We start from the raw sequence: 14,357 nt of genomic DNA on the forward strand, positions 1-14,357 counted from the left end.
GGATGTTAAGAATAGTCTAGGAAAGGGAGAAGCCGAAGAACTAATATTTATGACCCATGGACATGAACTAAGGAGGGGATTGCTGGAGGGAAGGGCGTGGGGGTTGGGGGGGCAAAGAGAAAAAATTGGAACTGTGACAGCATAATCAATAAAAATATATTTAAAAATGAAAAAAAGACAGAATTAAGATTCAGTGGGTTAAGTGATTTACACAGTCAAAAGTCAATTATTGTGAGCCAAGACCAAGAATTTAGCTTTTAGCTTTTTAAAATCTAACACTCTTTCTCCTAAACTATGGTTTTCAATTCACATACACATACCTCTGGAAGCACATAAAAATTTTCCAGACATAAAGGAGTGGGCAAAGGTAAGTTTTCAGTTGTGAATACACAACTGTATGGAATTGTGGTATGTTTTTAAGGAACTGAGCTGGCTGTCAGTGGTTAAACACAGAATCAGGAATAGAAATATTGAACTAAAAGCTTGTTACTTGCACTTACACAGTAGCAGCCTCATGAAGGCTACAGTGAGCGGTACGCACAGAACATTAACCTACTTAAGTTTTGATAGCATTAGTCACTAGTTGCCATGGATAGTTAATTATAAGTAACCTTTATAAATCATGTTACAAATTAAACACCTATTAGCTTTTCTGTACGTGCATACCACCTTTCTACCTGCTATTTTTGATGAACTCTGGGTGCCCATTTAGGGAGCAGTGGTACAAAATCAAACTATGTAAGGATAAATAGGTGGTTTTGGATTTATTTTTTGTATGATATTCTTTAAACAATAAAGGACTTGATTGTGATAAGATTTAATTTGTTACATATTCATGGTAAATACAATGGTTAAAGTTGCATTGTTTTCCTCTGAACTTTCTGAATGTTTAAAATATTTTATAATGTTAAAAAAAGTAGTTTACTGAGAAAGACAGTGAGTAGCACCTCAGGAAACTGGAGTTCCGGGTGGCTGGAGCAAAGATGAGGGAGTGGGGCAGATGGCAAAAGGAGGGACAAGAAGGACAGTGGCCAGGCACAAAGCAGGCGTGTGCGTGTGGCTATTTTATAAACTCATATTTAGGGCATGTGTTTTCCAAACCTTGGCACACACAGGAGTCACCCAGAGATTCACTCTAACAAGCAAATTCCCCTGCAGGTGCCCTGGGAGGTCCGCGACTCCGTCCTGGTGAGACTGTCCCAGGGGATTCCCCTTCTGCTGGTGCCAGAGCAGCGCGGACAGGGTCCCGTGGAGCGGCACCTCAGACTCGGCCGCACACTGGAACCCCGGGGCAGCGATAGTAAATTCCGACGTCTGGGCCCAACTGCCAAAGAGTCGGATTCAGTTGGCATTGGGTGTGGCCTTTACGTGCAGCAGACTTTGGAGCCACGATAGGGGATCCAGGGCAGGTGCCTTCCCAGTACATTTATTACTTCTTCTGAGGACCCCTTGAGATGTCTGCTTCCTGCAGTTTCCTTCTGAGGGCTTTTGGGGTAGAGGTCACTGAGCTGTATCAGTTGCTGCTGATGCTCAGGCCTGACCTCGTGGCAGGAATCAGGACCCAAATGCAAACACAGGCTGGACCCCTGACAGGCATACCCTTTACTGACTCGGGCCTGGGTGGTCAATTACTTCAGGAGCTTGAATCACCATGATATGCAATGCAACCGCAGGGAAAACATATGCCCACGTCTAAGGAGGACGCTCTCAGAGATGCCGTTGACTTGCCCGAAGTGTTGCCAGACTATGAAATTCCATTGTTTAATCCTGTAGTTCATGTATGATTTTCAAAATTTATCAAAGGCCCTCATCTAATGGTAAAGAAAACAGACTTTCCCCAGCCCTGGGAATGCTTACAGTTATGACAGACAATAAACAACTTATTACACTGCTGTGAATTTGTTTACGATGTGTAATTATTCTGTGCATATTCTGGGTACTGAGAGCATGAGTGGTAGGGATCTGAGGGAGAGGCTTGTCTGAGAAAGTGACGGATGAGCTGAGGCCTGAAGGATGAATGGTAGTCAGCTGGGGCTGCGGTGGGGGGGCTGGGGGGAAAGCTGCTGTTCAATACTGACTGTTACACATTTCTTGGGGGAATTTTCAGCTGCTTAAACAATTTCCTTTCCCCTTCTTCCTCAAGTATTTTTAGACAAAAGCGTTAGTAACTGTGTTAGTAATTGTCTTACTGTTTTTTTCCCCTCTCCACTTGAAAAAGCCAATCCACATGAGCTAATGGGTTCAGACAAGATAAAGCGATGAAACGCAGTAAGAAACACACGAAGCCGGAGAGGGAGAGGCATAGTCTGAGCTGGGCTTCCTTCTGGCTGCCGTGTCTGCAGAATTATTTAGAAAGGAGTTGGAGTGGAAAGAAGGGAGAAAGGAAGTGAAGGATGCAGGAATTGTCTAGAGGCTGTGAGGCCAACTTGAAGACAGGCACGTTAGATCCTGTGAAAAAGAATGGTGTCCTGTAGCAGGGGCCTTGAAAAGGGGCTGGAGAGAAGTAGCAGCGTGGAGAGGCGTCAACGGGATTTTGTGATTGATGGGAGATGCGTGGTGGGGAGAGGAGGGGCCTACGGCCGACTCCCAAGACTCAGACTCCGTGGCTCATTTGCTGGTTTCTGCTCTGTGTCTCATGAGTTTTTAACCTAATAACCAATTTCTTGTCCATATTCCACTTACCCAATTTCTGTTTTGTCTGATTACTTTTAATACATGGTAATTCTAAGCTTTTGATGGCATAAATCCCTTATTTAGTGGCAGTAGGAAAAAACCTAGAAAATCAAATTTCTTAGCTTTTAAAAAATATTGTGTGCTCTTATGGGAAATTGAATACTATATAAGTGGAAGTTTATGGTTGGGCATTCCTTTTGAATTCCTTTTGCACTGAGAACATGATGTTTCTGAGTCACTGGGCCATTGCAGTACCGATTGCGAGAGAGTGCTGGGGGTGGGGAGGGGCAGATGTGCCAGAGAGATGGGAAAAAATAGTGCCTACCCTGAGAAGCATCAAATCTAGATGAGAATTTGATACTCCCCATAAATTCCCGAAACCATTGACAAAATACCATGACATCTCACATGGAGTTTGTCTTTACTTTGGTTAATCATTTTGTTCAGATATACTTGGCAGGTATAAAATAGATGCTTATCTAGATATCTTTTTCTGTGAGATAGTTAAATACTTAAAAAATGAAGATTTGCATACAATCCTTAAAAGATTGGCAAAAGCCATATTTGTAGTTTTCAACTCCCACTCCAATTTCCACTCCAAAATTGAAATTTTGTTTCTGAAGACAATCCTGAACAAGTATTGGGTGGGAATGAGGAACAGAAATATACTTCAAAATTATTTGTTAGAATTCAGTAGTTTTTTTAAAGGGATACTTTAAAATATCTTACTATGTAACTGGAAGGGAGAAGTGATTTAGCAATTACTGGAAATACTACAAGTCTAACAAAATGCATTAATGTTATTACAGTTCTGATTACAATATGAATGTGTTATAATGCCACGTCTTATGTTCCAACATGAAGTTGAAATCTGAAGCTAATTCAGATTATGGCTCTATTCACTCAAGCCATTTTCCTTGGTCAAAGATTAGAAAATTTGATAAAAAACATTTTAAATCTCAAGTTAGAAAGAAAATGGAGGAAAACAAAATAAATTCGAAGGAGGGACACGTATTTGTGCTTGAATAGTTTAACAAGTTTGGTGCATACATTTGAGCAAAGGAAAGGGCGGAACTTGACCATGAGCTAGAACAAAGGCTGACATTGTGAGATGTACTCTTTTGGCATTTACATTCGGTTGACTTGAAAAGTTTGGTAATCTTGCTAAAACCAGAAGATCAGAAAATATATAAAGATGGTAGAAATGTGGAGATAGTAGGGCCTATGGAGTTATATATTTTAATTACTTCACTTTTTAGTTTGAGGAAGTAACTTGTATGTAGTTATTTGTTCAAAGTATATTTATATACAACTGTAATAGAATAACAGTGATTTGTAAAAGCATATCTACATGTTTAAGTTTCCTTGTGCTCTGGACAATCATGTCAGGTAGGTAAGACACAAACACAAAACCTAAGAATCAAAAGTGAAATGTCTGTTAAAAATTAGATGACTTTTTTTTGTATGGGAAGCTCTTTATCTGCCCTTCGATTCTAAATGATATCTTTGCTGGGTAAAGCAATCTTGGCTGCAGGTCCCTGCTCTTCATGACTTTGAATATTTCTTGCCAATCCCTTCTTGCCTGCAAATGACCCATGGACATGAACAATGGTGGGGGGATTGCCTGAGGGAGTGGGGGTTGCTGGGTGGAAGGGGGTAAAGGAGAAAAAATTAGGGCAACTATAATAGCATAATCAACAAAATATAATTTAAAAAGAAATAATAAAGCATAATATGCCAAGAAATTAGATAACTCATAATGGAGGAGCCAGTATTAGAAAGATGTTGGTCTTCTGGTGCCCATTACATTTACCCCAGACGTGTAATGATGACAGTGATTAAAATCTCTACCCTGTATCGGGTAGTAAGCTCCAGCCTATGATATCCCATTTAATACTTACCACCACCCCAAGAGATGGGTGCTGCTGCCTGTTTTATATTACAAGAAACAAAAATGAAGGGACTAATACAACTCAAGTTAGAGGAAGGAGTTTATAATACTTTCTTTTTGAAATTTATAGGCTCTGAAGAACATTTTAACTTTTCTTGTTTGCATGTAAGTTAGCTAAAACATATTTTTTATGGACAGCTTTGGCAGTTACTCTTGATTATTCTTTAGGTCACTTTATCAAAGCTTACGTGGGGACATACCTCTGCTGTAGTAGTTGAGGGAAGGAAGATGCCTGATCAGATAACACGGTATAAAAATAATATGTTAACATGTCACAAGCAGACCACTTTGAATACTTCTCAGTCACATTTAGGATGAGGGGATTCATTTTGATCCACTCAATATCATTCTCTTCATTCTGGGTAAGTTTTACTCTTGTTTTTGTTCTTATAATGTTAATTGTTATCACGATACTTAACATAGAAGAGAGAGTTGCAGGAGGCCCAGTGGCTTTCACCTCCAGGTTTCTATATCCAGGTAGTTTGAAATGATAAAACCTTGGCTTTGAAGATGCTATAATAAAAAGGGGACGGACAAAAGCAAAACAAAACAAACAAACAAAAACAGCTTTACTAACAACAGAAAGTAGTTTAATGACAGCCACACTTATTAGTAAAGGGTCTAACAAGTCTGATGCTTGAAATCTGGCCACAGAAAAAAACAAGAAACAGCCACCGCCAACCAGACAAAGGCTGACATTGTGAGGTTTCCGTGGCATAATATACAGGCTTCAAACAAGAGTTCTGGTCAGCGCGGCATAAAGGAAGTGCTTCATTAGCTATCATAGTGCATACCTCTCAGGCTTGTACCACGGGGCAGCACGCAGCAAGGGCATGGGCATGAAGAATGAGCTATTCACTCAGGTTTCATAATCTTGCTCTGTTTCAGCCTGCTGGGTTGACAGCTTTCAAGTTAAGCATGGAAGGCTCTAAAGAAACAGTCATACATTCTTCAGCGATAGAGTTTGTTTTTGGAAAATGCCTATCTAAAATAAGGAGATAAAATACGTTGAGCCTGTGAGCTCAGTTTATTGCATTAGATGTCTCTGCAGAGCAGAGCGATGTTTTTATGATTGCACGGGACACTTCAATAAAATAGTTCTACAGAAAGATTGGCCTCAAATGAGATTATGCACAATTTCTATGTCATTCAACCCTATGCAATCATATGAATATTCATTTTACAGTGAAAGCTTACTTTGTAAGTAGGAAAATTACAGTAAAATGCTTTGCAAAGATATTGAGTGGGAACTATTGAAAAATAGTTCTATGTAGTAGTTTTCAGGAAAACCACTGTGAATTCCAGTCTGTTGCCCTATTATCCAGAGCCACTTCTGTCCCTCAAGGAGAACACAAAACTATATAACACAAGTTCAAATTCATGGCAACTTTTCTGAATTCATTTCATACTTCCTCTTTGCTTTGAACAGAAATACATTATATTTAGGGTCTGATTTATATTAATTCCCTAAATGTCAGTCTTAAATAGCATTGCCCACAGACTCAGGGACCTAACTGCATAAAATTGCATAAAGATGCTGAGAATGATTGGTTCTAAATTTGAACTACAATGAATGGAAAATGAAGAATGCAGTTATCTATTGGACTAATCTAGAGAACCTACATATTATGTTGTTATGACAGAATTTTCAAGACAAAATGGCAAAGGAGATCATACATTTTGCATTCACAGGTAACATTATTTGTCATGAAGAAAATCACCATTGATGCCCTTAAATATATTGGAGATATTATTTCTAATAACTGAATAATTTATGAGCTAAACTTGTTTGCAATTTTACCAGATAGATGGAGTAGTGTTAATTCAGTGCTTAATGTCTAAATACATTCAAAATCCCGAACTACACCAAAAAAGATTGTTTAAAATTTTAATGCTAAATTTTAATTATTTTCTAATGAGGACAATAATTTCTTACTAAAAACCCAAATGTGAGTAATCAGTCAATATGCTGTGAGAGTGTCTGAGAACATACTGCAATCGCCAGGCACCCGTGGGCCTTTAAATAAAACAAACCAAGGTATTGAAATACTTCTTCATTAACTTACAAATATACTCCACCTTACTTACTAGACTGTAGCTCTAGGTAAACCTGTAAAGGAGTTTGTCTTTTCTGGAATCCCTGAATTAAACAACTCTATTTTTGTCTCTTAGTAAATTGCATGCACTTTTATACTAAAAGTTTATCCGGGAGGCAGACTGTCTAATCAGCCTTTAACCTGTTTCCCAGGAAAACCACACGCTATGGCTACATCGTATCCCCTCCACACATTCTTATGTGGAAGTCCTCGGCCCCAGGACTTCTGAATGTGACTGTGTTTGGAGATAGTCTTTATAGAGGTAATCAAGTTAAAACGAGTTTATTACAATGTGAGTGGACAACGATATGGCTGGTATCCTTAGAAGGTGAGATTTGGACCCAGGGACACACACATGGAGGCATGCCATAAGAACAGGACGATGGCCACCTACAAGCCAGGCCAAGAGACCTGGACCATATTCTTCCTTCTTTGTCCTCCGAAGGAACCAACTGTTCCCATTCCTTGATTTCGGACTTCTACCGTCCAAAACTTCTGCCTCCCAAAACTTCTGTTGTTTCAGTCACTCAGTTTGTGGTCCTTTATTATAGCAACTGTAGCAAATTCATACACTGCACAAGAAACTGAGAATGTTTAACATCTCTGGGAATTTCTTTTAAGAAAAGATAACTGAGATTATGCTTATTTTTCTTAATTCTAAGAAATATGGTGATTAAAATTATGATATTCTGAATGCTTAGGCTCAAAGTGTGTTTCTAGTTTATAAGAGTTACATTAAATTCATTTGCCCATAATTATTTAGAAAAAAATTTAAATAAATATCACATATTTAAAAATTATTTCAGGCAAGTCAACTATCAGATATTGAGTTCAAGGCAATGGTTATAAGGAAATTTCAAAATTAAAATCATTATACTGGCAGGATTTAATTTTATTTAAACTTAAGTTTTTAAACAAATCTAGATATGCTGAGCAATGCACTGGCAATATTGGAAGAATATTCCAGGAGGGGGTGCAGGCGAAATGCCACTGTGGCAAGGAGGGCACTCTGTACCTGGGAGAAGGGCTCACCAGACAGGAAGAAGCAGAAAGTGTGCCCTTCTCCCTCCAAAGAAAGAGATGAGAGAGGAAGGGGATCAGACAGGAAGACTGATTTTTTTTATTCCCTTTCTCTCTGGGTAAGCTTTATAACCACAAAGCATATTTGACTTTTGAGGAAAAGCTGAAAGAAGAGCTATGACAAAAGAAATGACGATGGCAGGACAATACAAGCAGTGCCATAGTGTGGTTAGGTAGGAACACCCCATTCGTCTCTTTCCTTCCTACTCCCACCCCAGGCTGCCTCAGCCACAGGGTGGTCTATATATAAATGACCCAGGATCCCCAGCAGTCCCTAAGGGATGTCAAGATGCTTGAACTTGCTGGAGGGAAGGCTTGCCAGAGGCAGTCTCCTGAGAGGTGGTGGGGTGGCAAGGCCTCTAGGCTGTGCTGTGAGTGCCAGAGCACATTCCCTTGTTCCTGTGCCATTTCTCGGCATGATTTTGAAAGAAACAGGACCAGCCTCCAGGAAGGAGTCAAAGTACCCATGGGTGCTTTTGGAAAGTGGGTGTCAGGAGACAGCCAGGAGGGGAGGTTTGGAGAAGTGCCTTGAGCCTTGGACTTTGTCAGGACCCTGGAAACAAACTGACTAATTAGGCCTTAGTGGAAAATGCCACACACCCAAGAACCACCTGCACTACGTGGTGAAGACCAGCTAAAGGGTAAGCGCAAAGTTAGGGCCCCAAACACCAAATGCTCCAAGGATGATAAAGGTTTCCCTCTATGTAGGCACCATCTTAGGAAAGAAGAAATAGTTCCTTTGGGAGTTGAATTTAGCATTGACTGAATATTGGCTAAAAGGAGACTGACTTACATGAGAATGTCTGGGATATCATTAATTACCAAGTTAATAGTTTTCCATAGCTACTAGAATGGGTGAGACCTTATAAAGAAGATTACATTTATAACAAGAAATAAATAGGCAGCATTTTCTTTGTACATTTGAGTATTGGTTGAAATATTTGGTTTTAATTTTAGATAATTAATTTTAGTTTTGCAACAAATAATGACTCCATCAAGGTGCACAGATATTCCCTAAATAAAGAGTAATTCTAAAACATAGTGAGATGCTGAAATATTGCTATGAATTTTCTGAGAAAGCTATAAATATCTCCTCTCTATCAATCCCTTGGTCTTTTACTGATAAAACAATACAAATACAATGCCTAAAATGTTATACTGTAATTTTTTTTCTGAAAGTATTGATTAAATCTGCTTTCCATTTAGCAAGTTGGAATGATTTGTATCCATTGGTATAGCATAAAAAAACTTTAGATAAAATATAAAAGTTTCAACTCTCCACTCCCTTTCTCCTTTATACACTCTTGTTTTTTGTCTCACTTGAAACATCTAATTAAAAAAATAGTGTAAGACATTATACTTCTTCACAGATCTCTTAACAATCTCCCTTAACAGTACAGAATATAGATTTCTTGCTAGTAGTTATGTAATGGTTGGAATTTTCTTTTCACTTGTACATCACTGACAACTCGCACATAGAAGAAAGGAGGCACAATTTACTTTTATTTTATATATAGAAAAGAGAAAAGAGCAGTGTAGATTTGAAGTAGAATAGCCTTTAAATTTATTCCATGATGGACTTAGAGATGAAAATAAAGAGTGTGAGATTTATACAAAGAGTAATAGTTTGTATGTTTAAAAGCAGACTCTGACCTCTGTCTTTGTGACTCTTATTTGATGATAGTATTGTCAGCTATTTTACTTGCTTAGAAAATTCATGTTGGAGTGTTAAACAGTTTCCTGGGTCATGGTAGTTATTGCAAAGAAATTGAGTAATTACAGGATATTCCCCCAAACTTACCTGCTTCTGGGACAAAGTTATTCTTAAAAGTATTTACCATATTACAAAATGTGAATATACTTTACTTAAAGTATAGCTCTCTTGCTCAGTATTTTTGAGAATAATATGTATTATGGTGATTTATGTGTTAATATTCAGGGAATGAGGAAGTTTTTTTTTAAGATTTCATTTATTTTCAGAGAGAGGGGAAGAGAGAAAGAGAGGGAGGGAAAGGAACATCAGTGTGTGGTTGCCTCTTGCACATTCCCCACTGGGGACCCGGCCCACAACCCAGGCATGTGCCCTGACCTGGAATTGGACCAGAGACTCTTTGGTTTGAAGGCTGGCACTCAATCCACTAAGCCACACCAGCCAGGGCAGAAAGGTTTTAAAATAAAAATTAAGATAGAAAATTTTGAGCCTTGGAAATTACTTGGAACTATCTACAAATTATTTGCTACCTCTTTTTAAAGACCAATATTTTATTATGGTATATAATTTGGGTTGAATAAATGAAGTTGTAATCTTTTCTTCTTCATTATGAATATGGCTTATATTTGAGAGATGTTTTGTAAACATTACAGACTTTTGACTCTTTGCCAAAGTGAACATTTTTGGAATAGCATTAACTATATCTGGCTAGACTTGAATAACAACACCACACATAGTCACAAACACACATACACACAGAAGGAACTGAGCGAGGAAGCCCATTCTCTTGAAACTCTGAAATAATATCTAACATAAACTAAGTTGTAGACTCAGATCATCACTAAGACCTAGAAAAAGTCAGTCTCCATAGACAACATTTTATAATTTTTGAGAACAGTGGTTTGTAAAACTACTGTGTTTTTTAAAAGGCTGTTGTACAAAGAGTAACAGCTGAATTTGGGGGGTTCAGAGGAAGAACAGATTGAAGTTCTCTGCGCTGTTAATACTTATCCCCCAAAACCCACTGGACTGTGAGAGGTAATACTAATTTCTGTTTCCACAGTCGCTCACCTCACTGACTCAACAGAGATTTCCCGAATAGCTCCTGTGTGTCTGTACCTGCTGAACAGGGGAGGAGGTGGGGGCACACTAGCAAGGTTTCTGCGCTCAGGGATTTTTTTTTAATCTACTGGCGCGATTTGATAATAATCAAATACTCAAACACATAGTTGCAAGCTGTGAAAGGAAGGTTGTCAAGTGTTTGGGAGCTGGGGTGACTATGTGGCTCTTCTCAGGAAAAGGGACTTTAAGGAGCAGCAGTGATCAATCATACAAGCAGGGAAGGGGGCTGCTGATGTGCCATTCGGAGGAGCCCTGCCAGAACCGAAGAAGCTGAAACACCGTCATTTGGAAACACTGCAAAGTCTTCAGAGGAGGCTGGGGAAATATAGGTAGGAGCCTCTTGTGTAGGAGTTTTATAGGATTGGTTCAATATTTTGATTTTTATAACTAAGAGGGTCTTCAAATGGGTTATCTCCTGGCTATAATCATGGGCAGACAGGTTTCCATGTTTCTGCTTGCGATTTTTAGTCAGCAGGGTTTTTTTGTTTGTTTTTTTGCTTTGAAAAAAAATGAATCATTTCGGTAGGTCATACTTTCTCGGCTTTGTTCAGAGGCTGCCTATCCCTGCTGGCTTCGCACACATACTCTTGTTTGACCCCCGAGGAAAAGGTGCTTGCAACTTTGCTCAAGGATCACTACATATTGTACTTAAAAGAGCATCGAGAAGAGCGGCCGCACAGCGAACAGAAAGGGTAACCTGCAACCCCAGCTCAAACCTTGCAGGCGGAGTCTGCGTTGCTGGGAGCTGGGAGCGGCACTGGTTGCGGGGGGAATGGGAGGAGCGCAGCGCTGCAACCCAGTGCGCATGACCGCTTTGCGTTGCCAAGGCAGCGGAAAGGCGCCACCTGGAAGAGGGCCCCGGCTCAGCTGCCGGCACCCAGAGGGACCTGGTATTCCGTGCTGTCTCGGGTCTGACTGGTTCCTGAGTCAGTCTTAAGCAAGGTAAAGCAGGCGAGGAGCTGAGTCTGTTGCAACGGAATGGCCACCCGCCTAGAAGCTGAGGATTCAGGGGAGCAAGGTGAATTGGCCCAAACGGACATCAGCGCTACGGCCGACCTTTCCAGTGAGACCATCCCGTCCTTCACTGAGGAGGTACAGAGTTCCGGCTCATTCAGTTCCTCCGGAGGACTGCCCCCCAGGTCCCAGGACTCTGGAAGCAGGCCTGGGAGTGGGAAGTCGACCACATGCTGGGAATATCAAGACAAACCATCTGAACTTTCAGAAAGGAGGTTTAGTTGGAAAAGGATCAACTACCTCAAGGGCAAAGAAACTAACTGTGGACGGTACCAACCAGACACTAAACTTCTTCAAACAGAAATCACTCCGGTATCTGATGAACAACTGAATGCCCTGCAGTCTTTTTGCACCAGTAAGGTAAACCTGATCCATCACAGAACAACCTCTAAGGAGAAAAAAAGCAGCAGACATAAAAAGCTGCCGTATAGATTGGATGCAGAGGCTTTAGACATAGGTGCCTTAAACTGTACCGTCCCTGATGAGCTTATGAACAGAATCTGTTTAAAAAACATGATGGCAACACTGAAGCAGGTGGCCACGGCTAAGCAACACATTCCTTCCAGGTGTCCGAACTGTAACAGAAAAAGAGCAGAATTGGCTCAATCTGCCTTCCTGAAACGAAAGAAGACTTTACTGGAGTCATTTCTACTCCAAGAGAAAATAGATGAACATCTTCATACCAAAGACTTTCTTACCCTTATTGGAGAAGCACACCAGGGCCTTCCCAGGCTTTCAGATGACCCCAGAATGATCTGGAAAAGACTGAAGGAGAAAAGTCAGAAGAGATACTCTGGGTTTGGAAGGTCAGATACAGAGCAGAAGATGTAGCAGAATGGAAATAGCGCTTGGCATTCTAATAGTGCTTTTGCTCTGTCACTTCTCACACCTTTTATTCTAACCAAACAGGAGATGCTGTTTATTAATGATAATGTGTAATGTGGATAGATGTTTCTGTTGTGTATTTGAGTAATTATCATTTCTACAGGCTGTCTGGAAACTAACTTAAAACTTTATTATGCTTTTTTCATAGATTCGAGGACTAAAAACTTCCAAACCAGCATCTTTTCAGGGAGATCCTGGTGGTTTGGACTAGGGTTTTGAGAGTACAGATAGAAACACGGAAATGTAAGAGATACTTAGAGAGGTAATCATTGACCGTCTTGGTGAAGAAATGGATATGGGTATTTAATGAAAGGTAAATACTGAGAGTGTTATTAAGTTTCTGACTTCTGTACTTGAATAAATAGTAATTTCACTAAATTACATACAGAAATATTGGCAAGGATCATGTTTGATAAGACTGATTAAGAGTGATTATTTGGACAGGATTGTTTCGAGGTACATTGGAGGCATCCCCTTTGAGAGGTTGAGAAAGTTTTGGTTATTTGTGCTCACAGTCTGCAGATTTGAAGTAAAGGGAAAGGGCCACAGACCATTGGCATGTAGTTGGAAACTGAAGACATAGACGTGGTACGCTGCTCTGGAAGAGGGGAGGGTGAGAAGTGAACAAGAGGTACGGCCAACTCCTGAGAGATTCCACAGTTAATGGCTGGATGGAGGAGAACAAGCCAGCAGAGAGTTAGAAGAAATTGTCATAAAATCATAAAACCAGGAACGTGTAGTGCCACAGACAGCAAAGAGAGACTATTTCAAGGAGGAGGGGTTTCATGAGCACACAAATGCCATAGAGAGTTCACGTGAGAGGCTGTAGTCGCGTCTTGGGCTCTGGTTACCTTAGCAACAGCCACTTCACTTATAGAAATTAGCCAGACAGGCAAAGTGTGTTGAGGAACAAATGTAAGGAAATGAAGGGTGTGCGTATAGACTACTTCTCGAAGTTCAGCTGTGGAAGAAAGTGAGGTAGCTGGAGGTATACGTATAATTGAGGGAAGAATGCCCTAATAAATTATCTAAAAAACTATTTTGGTCATAAAGAGTTTATGAAACTTCTCTTGTCCATCCTGATTTCTATTCTGATGAAACAGTATTATCCCCTGAAAATACTATGGTCTTTTGAAAATATAGTTATAGGGGAAAATGTTAGCTAGCATTCTGAGGAATTATACTTATTTTTCATAAAAATATAGATCCTATAATTTGTGACAATACCTAGAAGTCATTTTTCTACATGTCTAACACCTAAGCTATCATGGTCAAAAAAGAAATTTGTAAAAATCAGCATAAAATTGTATTTATAATATATTCCAATACCACTCTTTGATTTTTAGATGTTCATTTATGCATAAAGATATTCCTTCTCCTCTACAATTTATTGCATTTCTTAAGTCATTCTTAAATAAAATGGAAACCAAATCATTAACATTTGCATAATAACTTTCTATTTGAAATACACATTATGTCATACTTTATCTTTGGCATCTCCATGTAGTCACATTTCACATAATCAAAATTCTGAATAATTTCCCATTTAGAATCCCCCCATTAAAGGTCATAATCCACCCATGTGGTTAACTAAGCTAGAAATCATAGAATCATCTTTTGTTTTTCTCTCTGTAACTCAAACCCGAAGCTATTTTTCAGCAAGACCATTAGATCTTTCTTCTTCAGCGTCTCCTGGCCATAACTTCTTATTTCCAGCTCATTGCCACCTACTTCCGCATCTCAGCCCTCCCACTCGGCGCTTCTCCGTATAGTTCTCAGCATTATCTTTCCAATGTACACGTCCGTTCAATTAATTCCCTTGACT

General features: G+C 39.6%; 1 protein-coding gene across 1 annotated transcript; it reads left to right on the forward strand.

The window, feature by feature from the left end:
* Positions 1-11,501: 11,501 nt before the first annotated feature.
* CUNH8orf48 (chromosome unknown C8orf48 homolog) lies at positions 11,502-13,947 on the forward strand. The gene has a single exon (XM_045821572.1). The coding sequence runs from the start codon at positions 11,612-11,614 to the stop codon at positions 12,476-12,478; it is 867 nt and encodes a 288-aa protein (XP_045677528.1). The 5' UTR covers positions 11,502-11,611; the 3' UTR covers positions 12,479-13,947.
* Positions 13,948-14,357: the final 410 nt, after the last annotated feature.

This window comes from Phyllostomus hastatus, unplaced genomic scaffold (genome assembly GCF_019186645.2).
Source record: "Phyllostomus hastatus isolate PE091 unplaced genomic scaffold, TTU_PhHast_1.1 phas_scaffold_46, whole genome shotgun sequence".
Taxonomy (NCBI): domain Eukaryota; kingdom Metazoa; phylum Chordata; class Mammalia; order Chiroptera; family Phyllostomidae; genus Phyllostomus; species Phyllostomus hastatus.